Source organism: Salvelinus alpinus, chromosome 7, assembly GCF_045679555.1.
Source record: "Salvelinus alpinus chromosome 7, SLU_Salpinus.1, whole genome shotgun sequence".
In the NCBI taxonomy this organism is placed as follows: Eukaryota; Metazoa; Chordata; class Actinopteri; order Salmoniformes; family Salmonidae; genus Salvelinus; species Salvelinus alpinus.
This window is the reverse complement of record NC_092092.1, coordinates 27,834,190-27,856,892: the sequence shown is the minus strand read 5'-3', so window position 1 is coordinate 27,856,892 and position 22,703 is coordinate 27,834,190. Positions and strand designations below refer to the sequence as shown.

Genomic DNA, 22,703 nt, shown 5'->3' with positions numbered 1-22,703 from the left:
CTGAACAGCTTACCTATAGCACAACACACACACTGAACAGCTTACCTGTAGCACAACACACACACTGAACAGCTTACCTATAGCACAACACACACACTGAACAGCTTACCTGTAGCACAACACACACACTGAACAGCTTACCTATAGCACAACACACACTGAACAGCTTACCTATAGCACAACACATACACTGAACAGCGTACCTATAGCACAACACACACACTGAACTGCTTTCCTATAGCACAACACACACACACACTGAACCCTATAGAACAACACACACACACTGAACAGCTTACCTATAGAACAACACACACTGAACAGCTAACCTATAGAACCCTCAAATCTAGACCTCGAAGCCAGTTCTGCTGCATTTTTTCATTGCTCCCCTCTAATCAGGGGCTGATTAAGACCTGGGACACCAGGTGTGTTAAAATTAATTATCAGGTAAAACAGAACTAGCAGCCTGTGGATCTCATAGGGTAAGAGTTGAATACCCCTGTTATATAACACACACACCGAAAGGCCTGTGACACAACCCCTCAAAGATCACAAAAATATGGAGGGCTTACATATCAAAATACCTTACAAAGGAAACAATGAATTTGTGTTACAACCGGTATGTCTGTGATATGGACAAATTGACATGCAACAATGATGTTGAGATTTGCCACCAACAGTGTTTAGCACCTCCTTTACCCTGTGTTTGAGTAGGCACGCGCAGATCATGGCCAGGCTGTCTGGAACCAGGTTCTCTATGGCTGGGTCTGTGGGGTGGGGTCCTAGAGGCTGAGGGGCTGCATCACGAAGTGGTAGCCCCACGACGGGAACATACGGCTCAGCACACAATGAAACACCCAGGATACACACCTCCTTCAGTGGGCAGATGGGCCAAAAACAACCACAGTCAGATAACCGAGCAAAGCAAGGACCATGCCTCAATGAGGAGTCAGAGGAAAACTTACTTTGGCCGTTTCTCAATGTCATTCAGATCTTCCAGAATCATGTGGAGAACTTCTGATGAGGACTGAACAAATGCCACGTATAATATGAATATTAATAGGCTATCATAGATCCTCCTACATCTGTAAGCGAAGTAAAATTGTTAATTCTCAACATACCTCCATCAAATAAATGATACATACATTTGGGATATAATAGTATGCCAGCGACTTTTTCAGTGTGTTTTTCAGGAATTTGGACAAAAATTGCTCATAGTATTCTGGAATGACGACGAGCAAACGGTCAGCAACTCAAAGGCTTTGAAATATGGATTGACGCTGCCATATGGATTGACTGCACTGGAGAGGAAGGCAGACGTTTTACGTGTCCCCAACCTATTGTGTTTCTTTTTGTAGTTTATTTGCGTTGTTTGTAACTTATTTTTTTACTTATTTTGTACATATATATATATATATACACTGTTCAAAAAAATAAAGGGAACACTTAAACAACACAATGTAACTCCAAGTCAATCACACTTCTGTGAAATCAAACTGTCCACTTAGGAAGCAACACTGATTGACAATAAATTTCACATGCTGTTGTGCAAATGGAATAGACAAAAGGTGGAAATTATAGGCAATTAGCAAGACACCCCCAATAAAGGAGTGATTCTGCAGGTGGTGACCACAGACCACTTCTCAGTTCCTATGCTTCCTGGCTGATGTTTTGGTCACTTTTGAATGCTGCCGGTGCTCTCACTCTAGTGGTAGCATGATGTTCTCTGGCAAATGCCAAACGTCCTGCACGGTGTTGGGCTGTAAGCACAACCCCCACCTGTGGACGTCGGGCCCTTATACCACCCTCATGGAGTCTGTTTCTGACCGTTTGAGCAGACACATGCACATTTGTGGCCTGCTGGAGGTCATTTTGCAGGGCTCTGGCAGTGCTCCTCCTGCTCAAAGGCGGAGGTAGCGGTCCTGCTGCTGGGTTGTTGCCCTCCTACGTCCTCCTCCACGTCTCCTGATGTACTGGCCTGTCTCCTGGTAGCGCCTCCATGCTCTGGACACTACGCTGACAGACACAGCAAACCTTCTTGCCACAGCTCGCATTGATGTGCCATCCTGGATGAGCTGCACTACCTGAGCCACTTGTGTGGGTTGTAGACTCCGTCTCATGCTACCACTAGAGTGAGAGCACCGCCAGCATTCAAAAGTGACCAAAACATCAGCCAGGAAGCATAGGAACTGAGAAGTGGTCTGTGGTCACCACCTGCAGAATCACTCCTTTATTGGGGGTGTCTTGCTAATTGCCTATAATTTCCACCTTTTGTCTATTCCATTTGCACAACAGCATGTGAAATTTATTGTCAATCAGTGTTGCTTCCTAAGTGGACAGTTTGATTTCACAGAAGTGTGATTGACTTGGAGTTACATTGTGTTGTTTAAGTGTTCCCTTTATTTTTTTGAGCAGTGTATATATACAGTGGGGAGAACAAGTATTTGATACACTGCCGATTTTGCAGGTTTTCCTACTTACAAAGCATGTAGAGGTCTGTAATTTTTATCACAGGTACACTTCAACTGTGAGAGACGGAATCTAAAACAAAAATCCAGAAAATCACATTGTATGATTTTTAAGTAATTAATTTGCATTTTATTGCATGACATAAGTATTTGATACATCAGAAAAGCAGAACTTAATATTTGGTACAGAAACCTTTGTTTGCAATTACAGAGATCATACGTTTCCTGTAGTTCTTGACCAGGTTTGCACACACTGCAGCAGGGATTTTGGCCCACTCCTCCATACAGACCTTCTCCAGATCCTTCAGGTTTCGGGGCTGTCGCTGGGCAATACGGACTTTCAGCTCCCTCCAAAGATTTTCTATTGGGTTCAGGTCTGGAGACTGGCTAGGCCACTCCAGGACCTTGAGATGCTTCTTACGGAGCCACTCCTTAGTTGCCCTGGCTGTGTGTTTCGGGTCGTTGTCATGCTGGAAGACCCAGCCACGACCTATCTTCAATGCTCTTACTGAGGGAAGGAGGTTGTTGGCCAAGATCTCGCGATGCATGGCCCCATCCATCCTCCCCTCAATACGGTGCAGTCATCCTGTCCCCTTTGCAGAAAAGCATCCCCAAAGAATGATGTTTCCACCTCCAAGCTTCACGGTTAGGATGGTGTTCTTGGGGTTGTACTAATCCTTCTTCTTCCTCCAAACACGGCGAGTGGAGTTTAGACCAAAAAGCTCTATTTTTGTCTCATCAGACCACATGACCTTCTCCAATTCCTCCTCTGGATCATCCAGATGGTCATTGGCAAACTTCAGACGGGCCTGGACATGCGCTGGCTTGAACAGGGGGACCTTGCGTGCGCTGCAGGATTTTAATCCATGACGGCGTAGTGTGTTACTAATGGTTTTCTTTGAGACTGTGGTCCCAGCTCTCTTCAGGTCATTAACCAGGTCCTGCCGTGTAGTTCTGGGCTGATCCCTCACCTTCCTCATGATCATTGATGCCCCACGAGGTGAGATCTTGCATGGAGCCCCAGACCGAGGGTGATTGACCGTCATCTTGAACTTCTTCCATTTTCTAATAATTGCGCCAACAGTTGTTGCCTTCTCACCAAGCTGCTTACCTATTGTCCTGTAGCCCATCCCAGCCTTGTGCAGGTCTACAATTTTATCCCTGATGTCCTTACACAGCTCTCTGGTCTTGGCCATTGTGGAGAGGTTGGAGTCTGTTTGATTGAGTGGGTGGACAGGTGTCTTTTATACAGGTAACGAGTTCAAACAGGTGCAGTTAATACAGGTAATGAGTGGAGAACAGGAGGGCTTCTTAAAGAAAAACTAACAGGTCTGTGAGAGCCGGAATTCTTACTGGTTGGTAGGTGATCAAATACTTATGTCATGCAATAAAATGCGAATTAATTACTTAAAAATCATACAATGTGATTTTCTGGATTTTTGTTTTAAATTCCGTCTCTCACAGTTGAAGTGTACCTATGATAAAAATTACAGACCTCTACATGCTTTGTAAGTAGGAAAACCTGCAAAATCGGCAGTGTATCAAATACTTGTTCTCCCCACTGTACATGTTGCGGCTATCGTCTCTTATGACCGAAAATAACTTCTAGACATCAGGACTGCGATTACTCACCACGGACTAGCAGAATCCTTTTTTGCCTTTTACGACTCTGACGAGCAAGATGCGAAGGATATACTGCTCTCTCAGGAACAGGCCCCGATCCCCGTGATCTGCGTGAAGAGGAGGCGGAGAAAAAGGGGCCACAGGGCAGACTGCCTTATGAGAATTCGTAGGCAATCAAATAAACCCCCACTTCCCTCCATTCTGCTAGCAAACGTGCAATGTTTGGAGAATAAAATTGACAAGCTACGCGGAAGATTAAACTACCAACGGGACATTAAAAACTGTAACATCTTATGCTCTTGGAGTCGTGGCTGAACGATGATACTATCAAAATACAGCTGGCTGGTTGCACACTATACCGGCAGAACAGAACAGCTGTGTCTGGTAAGACAAGGGGCGGCGGACTGTGTATTTTTGTAAATAACAGCTGGTGCATGATATCTAAGGAAGTCTTGAGATATTGCTCAACTGAGGTAGAGTATCTCATGATAAGCTGTAGACCACACTATATACCTAGAGAATTTTCAGCTGTATTTTTTGTAGTTGTTTACATACCACCACAGTCAGAGGGTCGCACTAAGACAGCATTGAATGAGCTGTATTCCGCCATTAGCAAACAAGAAAACGCTCACCCAGAGGCGGCGCTCCTAGTAGCCGTGGACTTTAAAACATGTTGGTATTACAGACTCGGGGAGGTTGAAAATGTCAATGAAGACACTTGCCAGTTGGTCAGCGCATGCTCTCAGTACACGTCCTGGTAATCCGTCAGGCCCTGCGGAGAGCGTGATCACACAGTCTTCCGGAACAGCTGGTGCTCTCATACATGTTTCAGTGTTATTTGCCTCAAAGCGAGCATAGAAGTAGTTTAGATCGTCTGATAGGCTTGTGTCACTGGGCAGCTCTCGGCTGTGCTTCCCTTTGTAGTCTGTAATGGTTTGCAAGCCCTGCCACATCCGATGAGTGTCAGAGCCGGTGTAGTATGATTCAATCTTAGTCCTCTATTGACGCTTTGCCTGTTTGATGGTTCGACGGAGGGTATAGCGGGATTTCTTATAAGCTTCTGGGTTAGAGTCCCGCTCCTTGAAAGTGGCATCTCTAGCCTTTAGCTCAGTGCAAATGTTGCATGTAATCCATGGCTTCTGGTTGGGGTATGTACTGTGGTCACTGTGGGGACGACATCATCGATGCACTTATTGATGAAGCCAATGACTGATGTGGTGTACTCCTTTTTTTATTTAACCTTTATTTAACTAGGCAAGTCAGTTAAGAACAAATTCTTACTTACAATGACGACCTAGGAACAGCGGGATAACTGCCTTGTTCAGGGGCAGAATGACATATTTTTTACCTTGTCAGCTCAGTGATTCGATCTAGCAACCTTTTTGGTTACTGACCCAATGCTCTCACCACTAGGCTACCTACCGCCCCAATGCCATCGGAGGAATCCCAGAATATATTCCAGTCTGTGCTAGCAAAACAGTCCTGTAGCTTAGCATCTACTTCATCTGACCACTTTTTTATTGATGTTGTCACTGGTGCTTCCTGCTCCAATTTTTGCTTGTAAGCAGGATTCAGGAGGATAGAATTATGGTCAGATTTGCCAAATGGAGGGCAAGGGAGAGCTTTGTATGTGTCTGTGGAGTATAGGTGGTCCAGAGTTCTTTCCCCTCTAGTTGCACATTTAACATACTGATAGAAATTTGGTAAAACTGATGCATTAAGCAGACCACCATAGTGCCTGTTCCCAAGAACACTAAGGTAACCTGCCTAAATGACTACGAACCGTAGCACTCACATCTGTAGCCATGAAGTGCTTTGAAAGGCTGGTGGTCATGGCTCACATCAACACCATTATCCCAGAAGCCTTAGACCCACTCAAATTTGCATACCGCACCAACAGATCCACAGATGATGCAATCTCTATTGCACTCCACACCGCCCTTTCACACCTGGACAAAAGGAACACCTATGTGAGAATGCTATTCATTGACTACAGCTCAGTGTTCAACACCATAGTGCCCTTAAAGCTCATAAATAAGCTAAGGACCCTGGGACTAAATACCTCCCTCTGCAACTGGATCCTGGAATTCCTGACATGCCGCCCCCAGGTGGTAGGGGTAGCTAACAACACATTCACCATGCTTATCCCCAACACAGGGGCCCCTCAAGGGTGAAGGCTCAGTCCCCTCCTGTACTCCCTGTTCACTCATGACTGCACGGCCAGGCACGAATCCAACACCATCATTAAATTTGCCGATGACACAGCACTGGTAGGCCTGATCACTGACAACGACGAGACAGCTTATAGAGAGGGGGTCGGAGACCTGGCCGTGTGGTGCCAGGACAACAACCTCTCCCTCAACGTGATCAAGACAAAGGAGACGATTGTGGACTACAGGAAAAGGAGGACCAAGCACGCCCCCATTCTCATCGACGGGGCTGCAGTGGAGCAGGTTGAGAGCTTCAAGTTCCTTGGTGTCCACATCACCAACAAACTAACATAGTCCAAGCACACCAAGACAGTCGTGAAGATGGCACAACGAAACCTATTCCTCCTCAGGAGACTGAAAAGATTTGTCACGGGTCCTCAGATCCTCAAAATGTTCTACAGCTGCCCCATCGAGAGCATCCTGATTGCATCACTTCCTGGTATGGCAACTGCTCGGCCTCCGACCGCAAGGCACTACAGAGGGTAGTGCGAACGGCCCAGTACATCAAGCTTCCTGCCATCCAGAACCTCTTTACCAGGCGGTGTTGGAGGAAGTCCCTAAAAATTGTCAAAGACTCCAGCCACCCTAGTCATAGACTGTTTTCTCTGCTACCGCACGGCAAGCGGTACCGGAGCGCCAAGTCTAGATCCAAGAGGCTTCTAAACAGCTTCTACCCCCAAGTCATAAGACTCCTGAACTTCTAATCAAATGGCTACCCAGACTATTTGCATTGCCCCCCCCCCCCCCCCCCCCATTTTACACCGCTGCTACTCTGTTTTTGTTCTCTATGCATAGTCACTTCAATAACTCTACTTACATGTACATACTACCTCATCTAACCGGTGCCCCCGCACATTGACTCTGTACCGGTGCCCCCCTTTATATAGTCTCGCTATTGTTGTTTTACTGCTGCTTTTTAATTACTTGTTACTTTTATCTCTTATTCTTGTCCATATTTTTGGAAACTGCATTGTTGGTTAGGGGCTCGTAAAGTAAGCATTTCACCTTAAGGTGAATACCTGTTGTATTCGGCGCATGTGACTAATAAAATTTGATTTGATTTGATGATGGCAAAGGATTTACTGCCATTTTCCTGTTACTATGGCAACTGCATCACCACAAAACAAATTCGACTTTATTTGGTCCATGATTGTCATTAGTGCCAAAGAAGCTCGCGGGTATCAGGCAGATTTATTTGTCAAGCATTCATGTTTTTTTTTTACAGATCCATAACAAATACAACTGATCCAGAAGCAACCATATGGCCAACATAAAAAGTCAATATTTTTTTAACTATACAAAGTACTCCAATAATATCAATGAAAACATATAAAACACACTTTTACAAAATGAACATTTCAATAAATGAACAATAAACTTCAATCGACCAAATGTTATAATAGGCCTACATTTCAGACCCAATTTGTCAGAATATAATAAAAGTAAACAAATCCAGATATAACACAAAACAACACCTATACAAACATGCAAATGCTCCGGACAGTTGTCAACACTGTACTGCACTAGTGGCAATATTTAAATGTGTTGCAGTGTCTTTTTGAACATGAAGACAAATTGCAAGCCTGGTACGATAGGTCTGTAAATAAATACATCTGTATTTTCATGATGGCAGCTCTGACTGAAATTCCAATGTAAAAAGGAATTATGGAGGGAAAGTAGAAACACGTACAGTATTAAAGAAATACCATCAAAACAGCTTTAAATTAACATCAGAAAAAAAGTGAACATTTGTTCTAAAACAAGATACAAATTCAGGTGAAGTTATGGCAGAGATGGACGGTTCATCAATAACAACCACAGTGACAGTAAGAGCTGCCTGGACCACTCAATGCTCAAATGGATTGATGTCTTTCCGTTAGCAGCTATCCATATATTAGCCCCAGTGGTTTAACCATCTTATTTCATGTGGTTCATCACACTGTAAAACACTTCAAACCCGCAGGAGTCTGGCATTATTTTTTGTTTCCTCTCCCGAGTGCAACTTTTGAAATGCCAAACGTTAGGATGACTGCAGGTACGTTGGCACCAGAAAGCTTCTAATTTTTTAAATAATAATTCACAGTACTATTGTCATGCCAATGTAATGATTCTTGGTAGGTTAATACTGCGTTCTATCATCACATAATCTAAGAGGCAGTGAGTATGTGTGAATGGAATTTGAGTTTCTGTTGTGCACTTTTCAGATCAAGTCCATCTGTAAAAATAGTGCTCAGCTCTAGATAACATTCATATACGTTTGACTATCAGCCATCTAAAATGTAATTTCCATATACATCTATGCTTTACAATTTCAATATAATTTCAATTTCATATAATCCAATATCAAATATATACTCTTATCTAAACATATTCATCTTCATTACTAATTTCTTGTACCACTTGATCTTACCAGGGACAACTGTGGGCCCTAGGGCTCAGAGTTCTTTCTGGTCAGATGACATGGTCAGGAAGAACTCCTGGCCATAGGTCCTTCCGCAGTGTTGAAGATCATGTTGTTTGTGTCCCAGTAGCTGTGACTGTTTCTTCGTGTTGTCTTGGCACTTTGGTTGAGGAGAGCAGAGGAGTTATCCAGTCTCTCGTCTCTACCAGGCCAGGGGAGAGGCCACTCTGGGGATACAGGGGTTCTCTGTAGCCTGGGTCTCATTCAGTGCTCTCTGGAAAACATGAACCAATCAAAATCATGCATGAGTCACAGACACACTTGAACGCTGTCAAATTGTACAGTCAGAGACCTATCAAGGGCATCACTATGGCTACCGGCTCACCTCAAACTTGGAAGTAAACTCAGCGAAAATGGCAAAGAAGGCCTCAGTGGAGGTGGCTTTGCTGTCCTCTCCGAAGTAAGAGGCCACCTTAGTGAACTCATCCATGGCTCTCAGCTGCAGAGAGTCCAGAGACTGAACCGCTGGGTGACTGTTCTCCAGGAAGCCCTTTATCTCCAGGGTCAAGGGTAAAACTGTCAAAATGTTAGACCATTTGAAGCACAGTAAAACATTCTGACTAGTAACATTCTGACGACTGTTATGTATGGTGTAATTATATACAATTACAGTGTAATTACTTACTACTAATTACTACAGTGTGTTACTGTGTGGCACACACTAACTATACTGTCTACTATGATTATGTGTGTGTGTGGGAAATGTTCTGTTGTGAAGGGATTTGTTGTTGTTGATAAAAGGATACACTCATGACGGCAGCGAAGTGGTCCTCAGCCGTGGCAGGGATCATCTGACACGCTGTCCTGATGTCCTGGATGGTGGAGTGGAGGTCACCCAGCTCAGCTGTCAGGATTCGCTGATTCACTGCAGAGAAATTTCAATGCAAAACCATACAGTATGACTCATATGAGACAAATCCATTGCAAATCCAAGTGTCTACTGCGAATGCCATTCATTATAATGTAATTGCTGTAGTGTTTCAGTCTTATGCGATAACTGCTGTAAGGCATATCGGAATGCTGAAAAGGAACTATCAGGAAACGACGGGGATTATCAGGAAACTGATAAGAACATGACTTTTAGTACATATTGTGCACTGTGTAAATGTACTAAATGGAACTTATTCATTCTGCTAGTGAACGTCAGAGTCCAGCTGAAGGACGGAGCCAGGTAAAGAACATTGTGTGGTGTCGTCTTACTGTACCTTTGGCTGCGAGTGGTACGGTTGTGAGGTCCCTGGCAAAGTTCAGCAGTTCTGGGAAGTGTTGGCATAGCGATTTGGCAAGAATGTGGAGGAAGGTGGATTTACCATCCACTGTTTTAGTGGTGCTGAGCTGTAAGAATTAAGGTGAGATAGGATTTGTCATTAGAAAGCAAAGACAACACAAATACTATAGCGCAGGGGTTCTCAAACCTCTCCTCGGGGACCGCCAGTCGTTCCATGTATTTGAACTATTACACAGCTAGCACACCTGATTCAAATGGTCAGCTAATCATCAAGCCCTGACTAGGTGAATCAGGTGACTTAGTTCAGGGCTACAACAAAATTGTGAAACGTTTGGGGGTCCCTGAGAATTAGTTTGAGAACCACTGCTATAGAGGCAAATGGGGCTAAAGCCCAGTCAGCTAGAGCATGAACATCCATCCATACCTCAGTGAGAAAGTTGATCTTAAAGCCAGTGGTTTTGTTTGTCTTGGGTTGACCATTATTCAGGTAATTCCCCATTGCCAGCACAAACTGTCAACAGAAACAGAGGTTTAGAAACAGTAACACAACACGATAACACAACACGATAAAAACATTATGCATACCTCCCAGTCTGTTTCTTATTACCTTATCCTATATGATTTTACAGACAGACAAATCTTCAAAATTGCAATTCTTAACTGAATCATCTTGGGTCTTTGGTCTTAAATCCTCCTGGTTCATTAATAACCTTAGATTTTGACAGCAGGGTACCATAAAGAATATTAAATCAACAGTCGTTTGCCATTTCTCAACCATTAAGCTCCTGTATTCCACTCCCACGGAGCGAGTTACAGTAGTTGTATTACCTCGAGGATCTTAGCCAGTTTCTTGCTGCTCCTGAGTTCCACTGAGGCCTTGTAGATACATTCGTATCCAGCCTTCATCTCCTCTGTCTTCTCCTGCAGGGTCGTCTTAAAATGGAGGCTCCGCAGACGAGTCTTATACTCAGGGACCATCAGCATCTGGGCACACAGATTATGAACTTGAAAAATATTGTTACGATTGCTAGTATAGTAGCATACTACTGTGGTAAACTACTACTATATTATACAGTAAAATACTGAAATAGATATTTTTAAACATTCTAGCCACAGCCTAGACGGATTTTCACTACACCCGCAATAACATCTGCTAAACACGTGTATGTGACAAATAACATTTGATTTGATTTGACTGGACCAATATAGACAACGTCCCCGATCCACCATTTGGGAAACATTGACACAACAGTGTCTCTGTTACCTGCAGGACAAACTGGTCAGGGTCACTGAGTTTGGCGGAGTCCTGGTCGAAGCGTTGATACTGTTTGACCTCCTGGTCATCGGGGGCGTAGAGCAGCAGCTGCTTGATGTGGGCCGGCTCTAGCCTGTCTGTGGTCATTGTCATCAGCACCTTACGCAGCTCACCTGGAGACAGCTTCAGGTGGGCGATCAGGATGGCTAAGGAGAGGAGGAATGGAATGGAGGGATGGAGGAGACTAGGTTTATTTTGGGATCTGTCACAAAAGCAACTGATACTCTTCCTGGGGTTCACAGAAAACACACTACAAAACAGTCATTGACAGTCACAGGCCTTCATTGATCAAAAACAACAACAATAACAATACCATTCAACTGCTTCTGTAGAAATCAGAGAACCTGTGTTTGAGCCACGTGGCCATAGAAGGTATGTTCAGATCATTGAGATAAAGGTTCAGATCCCTGGGGGCTACGGCATGGTCATACTCACAGGCGTTGTAGGCCTTCTTATATGACAGAATCTCCACCACGTCTTTCTTTTTGAAGCTCTCGGGCAGGAAGGCTGGCTCTGGAAGAGAGACTGACACATTTAATCACAGTGTAAGGATGCTGCTCTCCAGGCACCAGAGTTGGAAACACTAACAGGCACTAAAGATGGATGGGTAATGAGAGAAGAGAGGAGGGATAGGATGGGAGGTGGTGCCATATGGATAATGGATTTGATGAGCAGGTGAATGGAGGAGCTTAGTAGACCATGGGACAACTTGGTGAACTGTGAAGGCAAGAACATGGAATATCAGCAATATACTTACACAATGAATCACAAAACAAGCCATGTTGAATTAAGGAATGTGATGTACTCTTACACAGCGATGATATAAAATCATTATATTGCATTATATATGCAGGGCTCCCTTGCAAAGGAGACCTTCAATGGGACTCCATGTTAAAATAAATAAATATCAAATCAGAGACAATGACGGTAGAAGGACAATATAAAGAAATGGCATCATAGAGGTGGTTTAACTGGTAAAACAGAAACAGTGATATGAACACATTATATGATATGACACTACGAGATGAGATGTTTGATGAAAAGAGGTCATAATAAAGAACTTACTGGAACTCTGTTGGGTACCAAAGTGCAGCTCTAGATCGAGGTACTTCACCATGTCACTCAGTTTGTCATAGTCAGGGTCCTCTCCAAGCTAAAGCAGACAAAGTACCTGTCAATGCATGTCTGAACAAAACAACAACAACAGTACTGATTCCAGGTTCAGGGTTAATATAATAGACTCCACACGTACCTGTCCCCAGATGGTCCCCTCAGAGTTCTCTACCTGCTCCCAGCGTAGCCTCTTGACACTCATGTGGTTGGTGTCCCCAGCACAGGGACTGGAATTGGGCAGTGGAGGCGGGTCGCACGGGGGCGGCAGTGGTGGAGGGGGCGGTGGGGGCACCTTGTGTTTCTGGAGCTCTGACACTGAGATAGGGGTCTCGTAGGTCTTTGAGTGAGGGGGCTGGGGAAGGTGACTCTGGGGCTGGGACAGGTGAGGGGCCTGGGGGTGGTGACTCTGGGGCTGGGACAGGTGAGGGGCCTGGGGGGGGTGACTCTGGGGCTGGGACAGGTGAAGAGGCTGGGGAGGGTGACTCTGGGGCTGGGACAGGTGTGGGGGCTGGGGGGGCAGGCTGTGACTCAGCTGGGGCTGGTAGGGCTGGTGGCACAGCAGGGGCTGGTAGGGCTGGTGGTGAAGCTGGTGGTGCCTCTGGAGGGCGAGCTGGCTTTGCCTGTTGGGCTGAGGGGAGGGCTGGGGACACAGGATGGGCTGGGTCAGTGGCTGAGGCTGGCTGGCCTGGCGGGGCAGGTTCCTGGGGCGAGAGGGCTGGGGAGAGTAGCAAGGGGCCAGGGGGAGAGTCATCTGGGGTGCTTGGTGGTGGAAACGGTCCTGTAGTTCATCCCTGGTCGGCAGCACCTTGTGTAGGGTCGGCCTGTTGTACGCGAAGGTCCGTGGAGGGGGCGGGGGAGGGGGGATGATTGGGTGCTGCGGCTGGAAGGACATGCGCGCCCGGGGGATGTGTTCGGGGGAAAAGTGAGAGAGGACCGAGGTAATGGGGAGGGGGTCGGAGAAGCCGAAGGGTGGCGGGGGTAGGGGGGTGGGGAAGGGCGGGGGCGGTGGGGCGCTCTGGGGGGGCGGGGGGATGGGGATGTGTTCTGACCCGGAGGAGTAGGTGAGGGAGGTGGCGTCATCGTTGCTGCTGATGTCCTCACTGCTGGCACTGCTCAGCTGACGGGGGAGGTAGCTCACTTCCTGCTCATCCTGGAAACTCATCTGGACACAGCAGATAATCATCATTCTCATACTATATAATTAGACACACCATGTCATCTGATTTACATATTATAACCGTATACAGTTTTCAGAAACCTTACAATCAGACGCACACATACTGTATAATCTGATGGTCATTTTATCACTGTATACATCCTGAATAGTCTGCACACACCTTATAATCAACCTTTATTGTACGACGATAATGTATCTAATAATTTCCTATTCATATGCACCGCTTTTCTTCAGAAACAATGGAAACCAACTCCATAAATACTGTATCTGTCGACGCAATAACAACTTCACATACTGTACCGTCTGTATCTTATTCATAAACATTGGATTTACTACACTGTAGATACTTAAATAACTTGTACATAACTGTTTCTTCACTCAATAACACTACTGTAGGCACAGATGGCCTGTTGGCGAATTTGATCTGGTATCATTAACATTTCACACCAATTCTCTTAGAGCGCACATTGTCTAATTGTGACTCTCTGGCTCTCTCACCTCCTCACAGTGACTATCTCTTCATACACTGTCTCTGTCTCTCACCTCCTCACAGTGACTATCTCTTCATCTACTGTCTCTGTCTCTCACCTCCTCACAGTGACTATCTCTTCATACACTGTCTCTGTCTCTCACCTCCTCACAGTGACTATCTCTTCATATACTGTCTCTGTCTCTCACCTCCTCACAGTGACTATCTCTTCATCTACTGTCTCTGTCTCTCACCTCCTCACAGTGACTATCTCTTCATATACTGTCTCTGTCTCTCAACTCCTCACAGTGACTATCTCTTCATCTACTGTCTCTGTCTCTCACCTCCTCACAGTGACTATCTCTTCATCTACTGTCTCTGTCTCTCACCTCCTCACAGTGACTATCTCTTCATCTACTGTCTCTGTCTCTCACCTCCTCACAGTGACTATCTCTTCATCTACTGTCTCTGTCTCTCACCTCCTCACAGTGACTATCTCTTCATCTACTGTCTCTGTCTCTCACCTCCTCACAGTGACTATCTCTTCATCTACTGTCTCTGTCTCTCACCTCCTCACAGTGACTATCTCTTCATCTACTGTCTCTGTCTCTCACCTCCTCACAGTGACTATCTCTTCATCTACTGTCTCTGTCTCTCACCTCCTCACAGTGACTATCTCTTCATCTACTGTCTCTGTCTCTCACCTCCTCACAGTGACTATCTCTTCATCTACTGTCTCTGTCTCTCACCTCCTCACAGTGACTATCTCTTCATCTACTGTCTCTGTCTCTCACCTCCTCACAGTGACTATCTCTTCATCTACTGTCTCTGTCTCTCACCTCCTCATAATCGTTCTCTCCAGGGAGGAAGTTATCCACCAGAGTGACACGGTGTCCCAGCTGTTCGCTCAGAGCGTCCAGGAACTTGTCCGTGTCCCTGCTCCGGGGGGGTCTGGAGAAGGTGAAGAGCTTCCTGCGTCTGGACAGGGGGCTGGTGGGGTCGTCAGAGTGCTGGGGAGACGGAGGGGGGCTCTCCAGGCTCACGTAAGGGTTGGAGTCAACGCTGCCAGGAGACGGGGTGGTTCCCTCATGATAGAACTCATACAGAGGGTCGGGCAGAGGCTCCTTCCATGTCAGAGACAGACCTGATTTACGGTTCCCTGTGGGGGGGAGAAGAAACGCTGCATTATTTCAAAGATATCTAACAGAGGACTTTGTGACTCAGCGTTTTATTTGGTTTAAATAAAACTTGACCCACGTGGCAGCTGTTTGTTCAATTTACTCTAAAGAAGTCTCTTTAAACCAGATGGGTTCCATCTTAAATGATCTCATGTGTCATCCTTAAAGCGAGCATGAGTGACAACGTTAATGATGATGTTGTTGTAACCTTTATGATATACTGACCATTGGCTTCAAGTGGTTCCCATGTCAACGGTGTGGGTGTGTGTGTGTGAGTCGGTGTTACCTGTGCTACCTTGACTGAGGGAGGAGCGAGCAGGAGACTGGCCATAGGCGTCAGTCTGTCCCAGCTCCTCAAAGTCTGGTAGGGTCAGTGGAGAGCAACGACTGTGACTCTGTTGCATGGCCTTCATGGCATTCTTCCCTGTGTACACACTTTCCAGCTCTGTGTACACTCCTGACATCTAGGGGTCGTAGGGGTGTGAGCAGGCCGTTAGCACAAAGCACTAGGAACTCTTTATCACAAGGTCTGCTTATAAACTCTTTATGAATCATTACTAGATCGTTTGTTAACCATTATTAACATTGAGTAAAAATCCTAAACAACATGCGTCATATTTGTCTTTTTAAATGTTAACATACTGTAACTATGTAATACTATTTACAGACAGTTCGTGAGCAGACGTCCAGATAAAGTGTTTCCCAAAGCACTGGTAAAAGCATTGCAGTACAGCAGAGCCCTGTAAGTATTTCTCTTTATAAATAGATGGCTCATAATTAGCACCGCTGGCTCTGCATGGCTGACCATTGTGTTGCAGTTTTATACCCACGTGATTCAGGTCAGGGGACTCTGGGAAGGAGGTGCCGTCTCCACACTGTCTCTCTCCAGGTGTCCCACTCCCTGGTGCATCCACATGTATCCCTGCGTCCACATGAAGGGACAAACAGTCATGAGGATCCACCTCCTCTCAAGCCCAGAGAGGAGGGGAGACAGCACGAGACAGCAGGAGACAGCAGGAAGCGGCATAATGTCCTTAACAGCATGGAGAAGCGACAGAGGCCTAGTGCATTTTGAGCTATGAGCTGGATCCTAACTTGAGATTTACTGTACACTACACAGTACACCTGTAACTTGAATTTCTGTACAAATCTCCCATTGGCGTCAATGTGAGGTTTATGCTAAATTCCAAGTTACTGTAGGCATTTCTCAAGTTAGGATTTGGCCCTATGAGAGTAAAGATGGGCTTAATGCAATACTTGGCTTGGATAGATGTTCTCTGTTAGAAGCAGCAAGTCAACCCTCAGCCCTGGAGTGGCTAGTTGAGATGAAACCCTTCCAATCAAGGTCAAGAACAAATAGTTGTTGAGCTGATCACATTCGTACCCATTCCCAGGTGTGTTCCGATGATGCAGTCGTCAGAGCTCCTCTCCCGTACGTTGCCTCTGTAGGAGGTACCTGACACACGCACTGAGCTGCTCCTCCTGTGGTGCTCCTGTCCTGCACCTGGCTCTGGCTCAGGCTCTGCTGCTGCATACACACACACACACACACACACACACACACACACACAGACACACACACACACACACACGCACACGCACACGCACACGCACACGCACACACGCGCACACACACGCACACGCGCACGCATGCACGCACACACACAGAGAGAAAGAGAGAGAAGAATTCAAATGAATTAGAATGACAGGAGGAAATATCTAAGAACATCCCACCGAACAATAAATATATTCTCTAGTTGTCAGCTATTTTCATTGTAACATCTAGTTGTCTACGTTTTTGCCTCTGCAAAGCCTTGCCTGTAAAGATGCAAAGCAATCTTCCACTATGAAAGACAAAACATTATATAAAATCTAAACCGGTGAGAGCATAACCAGACAGAGACCCCACATCTAACTCAACTCACTCACACACAACAGACCCAACCAAGCAGGCAGAGAGATGTTGCTAATGGCTGACCCACCTGCGGTCTTGAAGCCCAGGAAGCGTGAGATCTTGCTCTGACAGTGTTCCTGCTCCTCGTAGGTCAGCAGCTGGTAGATGAACTGCCAGATCACCTGCTTGGCTGGAGTGTCCAACACCGGGAACACATCAACAATCAGGGTGTCCACGTTCCTGAACACATACAATGAAGAAGTCACTATTTTAGATACTTCTGAACAACACAGACAAAAAAAATCGAAATCTGACCTTTTTGTTGCTACAAAAAGTATTTTAAAACATGCTAAAATAAAAATTAATTAAAAACTCAAGCACACGGGTAATATTCATTCTTCCATTAATTGAATAGATATTTTGAACCAATGTTTCATCAGGGTATTGGGGAGGTACAACTCAACTCCTACCAGTGTGCTGGAGTTTTTCTTCTTTTTATTATTAAGAATACTTTTTTTCCATGCACCTGGTAGCTTGTTAACGTGTGCACTTTCTCAAACATGCTCAAATAAAAGTAAAAAATCCTACTTTCGAAAAGGTTTATTGCTATTCAGTAACGTTGATAGGGAATTTGTCTTGGTGACTCTTTGATTCTGTACTCTGTAAAATAACATGTATTGCTTTAGATTAGACAAGTTTACCATTATATAATGTATATAATTATATAATTTACATTTAGTGCATGTAATAAGATGTAATGAACCATATTAGGATTCAAGCAGATTATTGAGGGGTAGGATGTTATTTGGAAGGGAACTGTTAGATTATGTTTCTGTAACTCTCCTTTAGGGTAGGTAAACATAAAATGTATGTAATATTTACTATTGATGTGTGAGCCATTTCAAATGTATAAATCATCATTCCTGACATTTGAAAAGTGATAAAATACCTTTATCTCTCTCTCTCTCTCTCTCTCTCTCTCTCTCTCTCTCTCTCTCTCTCTCTCTCTCTCTCTCTCTCTCTCTCTCTCTCTCTCTCTCTCTCCCTCTCCCTCTCCCTCTCTCTCTCTCTCTCTCTCTCTCTCTCTTCTACTTCCTCTCCATCCTCTAATACCCCCCCCCCCACCTGTGTTGGAAGAAGGTCTCCAGGGCCTTGCAAATGGTGTATCTCTCCTGTACGGTGAGCAGGTGATCCAGCTGCTGGCTAAAGGTACGTCCGTGGACCCTGATGCTGGGGGGGAGGATCTCAGCCACCCACTGTAGGGAGCTGAGGGGTACCGGGGAGCGGGACCTTGGGGCCACTGAAGGGGCCACGCTTGGGGAAGTGTCCTCCTGGTCCCCCTGGTCAGGGAGGGAGTAACCAGAGGGGCCGCTTTCCACCACCAGGGTTGGCATGGCACCACTGCCCTGCAGCATGGACACCACCTTCTCATGGGAACAGTTCCTGAAGACTCACACACACACACACAGTCACTGTCAATAATAAAATCAATGTGGACACGATCTTGCAAGGATTTTGTCATTGGACTACCTCCTACAGACACTGAAAGGTACAGAGAGTTACTATCTACAGTATTCAGTAGTGCGCTCTACTACTCACCCATGTGACCCATAGTTTACATGGTTACTAGGGTGGTATAATGAGGTATTTGTGGGTGATACTGTGGGTGATATTGTGCTATGGGTGGTGAAATATTGACAGAGCCCTCCTGAACAAATGTGATTCCAGCCAGGCTGTGTTCTAATGGGCACTCCTACACTTCTTCATGATCAGAATAAAAAGGAAAAATAAGTCAGTTTAAAGGGCGTAAAAGGACTTCCCACAAGAATTTTCTCAAATACCATTCCACACACACATCCACGCATGTGCGTGCACACAGAAACACACCAGCCCAGCTTGACTCACTCTCTTGTGTGCATCATAAGGTAAAGTAAAGTCATAACAGGTTTGTGTACCTCATGTCCAGCCCATTGAGGAAAAGGATGCGGTCGCCTGGTTTGAGACCACAGTCTTCAGCAGGGCTGTCTGAAGAGAGACAAGGGGATGAGAGTCAGAGAGAAAAGGAGGGAAGACACATAACAATCCATGATGATACGCAAAAACATAACATTTATAAAAGCCTCATTAATCAAATCAGTACGTGGTATTTGACTGTTGTTGTTTTTATGCACCATGTGTTGTCTGATGTATTGGGTTATGCCGGTAGGCCTTTAGGAACCAATTTAGCATAATATTATTATCTATCGTTCTTAAGTAGGTGTACAGTACCACATGGCCATGCAGGCTCTCTGACACGAGACAGTGTGTTCTTATGGATGCCTGTACATCACGATCTTATCTCATCCACCCACAGCATCTCCATATACAGCTGTCCTGAGTCAGTGAGTAACTTACTGCTGGCCTCTGCTCAGATCTGTAGTGGGTGGACGGCATCATATACACACACACACACACACACACACACACACACACACACACACACACACACACACACACACACACACACACACACACACACACACACACACACACACACACACACACACACACACACACACACACACACACACACACACACACACACACACCTCCCCCGCCTCAGCCCTGACAAAGATGAGCATCCGGTAAACCCCATATTATTATACTCTGGTACAACATTTGACATTTTAGTAATTTAGCAGACACTCTTATCCAGAGCAATTGGAGTTAAGTAACTTGCTCAAGGGCATATCAACAGATTTTTCAACTAGTTGGCTTGGAGATTTGAACCAGCTACCTTTCGGTTTCTGGCCCAACACTCTTAACCACTAGGCTACCTGCTGCCCCAACCTCCGCATTTAGAAGTACAGCAGAACATCTCCATCACTGCACACAGCAACATCCACATCCATCCATGTATTCACCCTCCTCTTATCCCCTTAAATGGCCCTTAATCAAACTAATACAACAATAAAAGCATGACCCAGCATGACTGTCCTGTCTGTCTTATTGTACAGTGGGTGGATGTTGGACAATGTGTACTTAACAAATACAATTTGATTTGATTAGCTATTGACTCAGAGACACGCCTCCACCTCCTGAAACATACTGTATATTCAGGTAACACCCCTCTAGATCAGATCACCCCAACAACAACCTCCACTACTGACCACAGCATCCCCAACACCTAACAACCTCCACTACTGACCACAGCATCCCAAACACCTAACAACCTCCACTACTGACCACAGCATCCCCAACACCTAACAACCTCCACTACTGTCCACAGCATCCCCAACACCTAACAACCTCTACTACTGACCACAGCATCCCCAACACCTAACAACCTCCACTACTGACCATACCATCCCCAACACCTAACAACCTCCACTACTGACCACAGCATCCCCAACACCTAACAACCTCCACTACTGACCAAAGCATCCCCAACACCTAACAACCTCTACTACTGTCCACAGCATCCCCAACACCTAACAACCTCCACTACTGACCACAGCATCCCCAACACCTAACAACCTCTACTACTGACCACAGCATCCCCAACACCTAACAACCTCCACTACTGACCACAGCATCCCCAACACCTAACAACCTCCACTACTGACCATACCATCCCAAACACCTAACAACCTCCACTACTGTCCACAGCATCCCCAACACCTAACAACCACTACTGACCACAGCATCCCCAACACCTAACAACCTCTACTACTGACCACAGCATCCCCAACACCTAACAACCTCTACTACTGACCACAGCATCCCCAACACCTAACAACCTCCACTACTGACCACAGCATCCCCAACACCTAACAACCTCCACTACTGACCACAGCATCCCAAACACCTAACAACCTCCACTACTGACCACAGCATCCCCAACACCTAACAACCTCTACTACTGACCACAGCATCCCCAACACCTAACAACCTCCACTACTGACCACAGCATCCCCAACACCTAACAACCTCCACTACTGACCACAGCATCCCCAACACCTAACAACCTCTACTACTGACCACAGCATCCCCAACACCTAACAACCTCCACTACTGACCACAGCATCCCCAACACCTAACAACCTCTACTACTGACCACAGCATCCCCAACACCTAACAACCTCTACTACTTACCACAACATCCAAAACACCTAACAACCTCCACTACTGACCACAGCATCCCCAACACCTAACAACCTCCACTACTGTCCACAGCATCCCCAACACCAAACAACCTCCACTACTGACCACAGCATCCCCAACACCTAACAACCTCCACTACTGACCACAGCATCCCCAACACCTAACAACCTCCACTACTGACCACAGCATCCCCAACACCTAACAACCTCTACTACTGACCACAGCATCCCCAACACCTAACAACCTCCACTACTGACCACAGCATCCCCAACACCTAACAACCTCCACTACTGACCACAGCATCCCCAACACCTAACAACCTCTACTACTGACCACAGCATCCCCAACACCTAACAACCTCCACTACTGACCACAGCATCCCCAACACCTAACAACCTCCACTACTGACCACAGCATCCCAAACACCTAACAACCTCCACTACTGACCACAGCATCCCCAACACCTAACAACCTCTACTACTGACCACAGCATCCCCAACACCTAACAACCTCCACTACTGACCACAGCATCCCACTTGCCCAGCATCCCAATGACTTGCCTAGTTAAATAAAGGTTAAATAAATAAATACATAAAATACTGATCACAGCATCCCAAACACATAACACCCACTACTGACTACAGCATCCCCAACAGCCAACAACACCCACCTGATACCAGCCCAGTACAATACAGTGTTACCCAACACAAAACATAGAACTTCATCCACCCAACACACCACATACAGAAGTGTAATCAGCAGTGCGTCATAACTTACCTGGGATGACAGAGTCGATACAGACAGGGGCATGCCCCCTCAGGGTGAACCCAAAACTCTTCTTCCCTCTGTAAACCCTTACTGTCCTAGGAGGAGCACGGAGGCTGAGGGAACATTACAAAGTGTCTATTATTTTCTGTCAGAACATACATTTGTATACATTTTTACAGTAGAAGTAGGAAAAGATATGGTTGTAACATTATAGTTGTAATATTTCAGGAACTACATTACTACCTTTGTTGTGTACTGATGTTTTATCAATGGGCTTTCAACAGCTTTCAACTGTATTTATCAAGTACTACTGGTGTTTAGAATAGCCTAGCATTCTCAACAGTAAATAACAATTCTACAGGGATTTCATATTATCATGCTCACATCACGCTGTCTGCTATGTAACTATATTGTTATGTAACTTGAACAATAAAGGAATGTGAATGAGTAAAAAATAAACAGCAGCTAGTGTGTCCAGTAGGAATACCACATAACAAGTGTAACTTCCAGCTCAGACAGTGATGCCTCTGTTCCCTGGCTCCCAGAAAGAAGCATTACCATCAAAGACTGGGATGGAGATATCACAGTTGCCATGGAAACTACTCAAGGCAACATCATATATATAAACAGAGTTCCATAAAGCAGAATCAAATCAA

General features: G+C 45.5%; 1 protein-coding gene across 2 annotated transcripts in view; it reads right to left on the bottom strand.

Annotated features, from left to right (window-relative positions):
* Positions 1 to 7,473: 7,473 nt before the first annotated feature.
* The window catches only part of grid2ipb (glutamate receptor, ionotropic, delta 2 (Grid2) interacting protein, b), a 32,219-nt gene continuing 16,989 nt past the window's right edge, over positions 7,474 to 22,703 (bottom strand). The window contains exons 7-25 of one of the 2 annotated variants that reach the window (XM_071409705.1): positions 22,057 to 22,160; positions 19,092 to 19,161; positions 18,262 to 18,579; positions 17,725 to 17,796; positions 17,225 to 17,376; positions 16,627 to 16,770; positions 16,073 to 16,164; positions 15,529 to 15,706; positions 14,904 to 15,223; positions 12,558 to 13,580; positions 12,371 to 12,458; positions 11,741 to 11,818; positions 11,255 to 11,451; positions 10,819 to 10,974; positions 10,415 to 10,501; positions 9,968 to 10,097; positions 9,509 to 9,627; positions 9,088 to 9,252; positions 7,474 to 8,976 (exon numbers count right to left, since the gene is read on the bottom strand). In XM_071409705.1, coding sequence (XP_071265806.1) covers positions 8,905 to 8,976; positions 9,088 to 9,252; positions 9,509 to 9,627; positions 9,968 to 10,097; positions 10,415 to 10,501; positions 10,819 to 10,974; positions 11,255 to 11,451; positions 11,741 to 11,818; positions 12,371 to 12,458; positions 12,558 to 13,580; positions 14,904 to 15,223; positions 15,529 to 15,706; positions 16,073 to 16,164; positions 16,627 to 16,770; positions 17,225 to 17,376; positions 17,725 to 17,796; positions 18,262 to 18,579; positions 19,092 to 19,161; positions 22,057 to 22,160 — 3,565 coding nt within the window. In that variant the 3' untranslated portion in view covers positions 7,474 to 8,904. Of the gene's footprint in view, positions 8,977 to 9,087; positions 9,253 to 9,508; positions 9,628 to 9,967; positions 10,098 to 10,414; positions 10,502 to 10,818; positions 10,975 to 11,254; positions 11,452 to 11,740; positions 11,831 to 12,370; positions 12,459 to 12,557; positions 13,581 to 14,903; positions 15,224 to 15,528; positions 15,707 to 16,072; positions 16,165 to 16,626; positions 16,771 to 17,224; positions 17,377 to 17,724; positions 17,797 to 18,261; positions 18,580 to 19,091; positions 19,162 to 22,056; positions 22,161 to 22,703 lie in introns of both variants that reach the window. The other variant, XM_071409704.1, reaches the window with a different exon arrangement.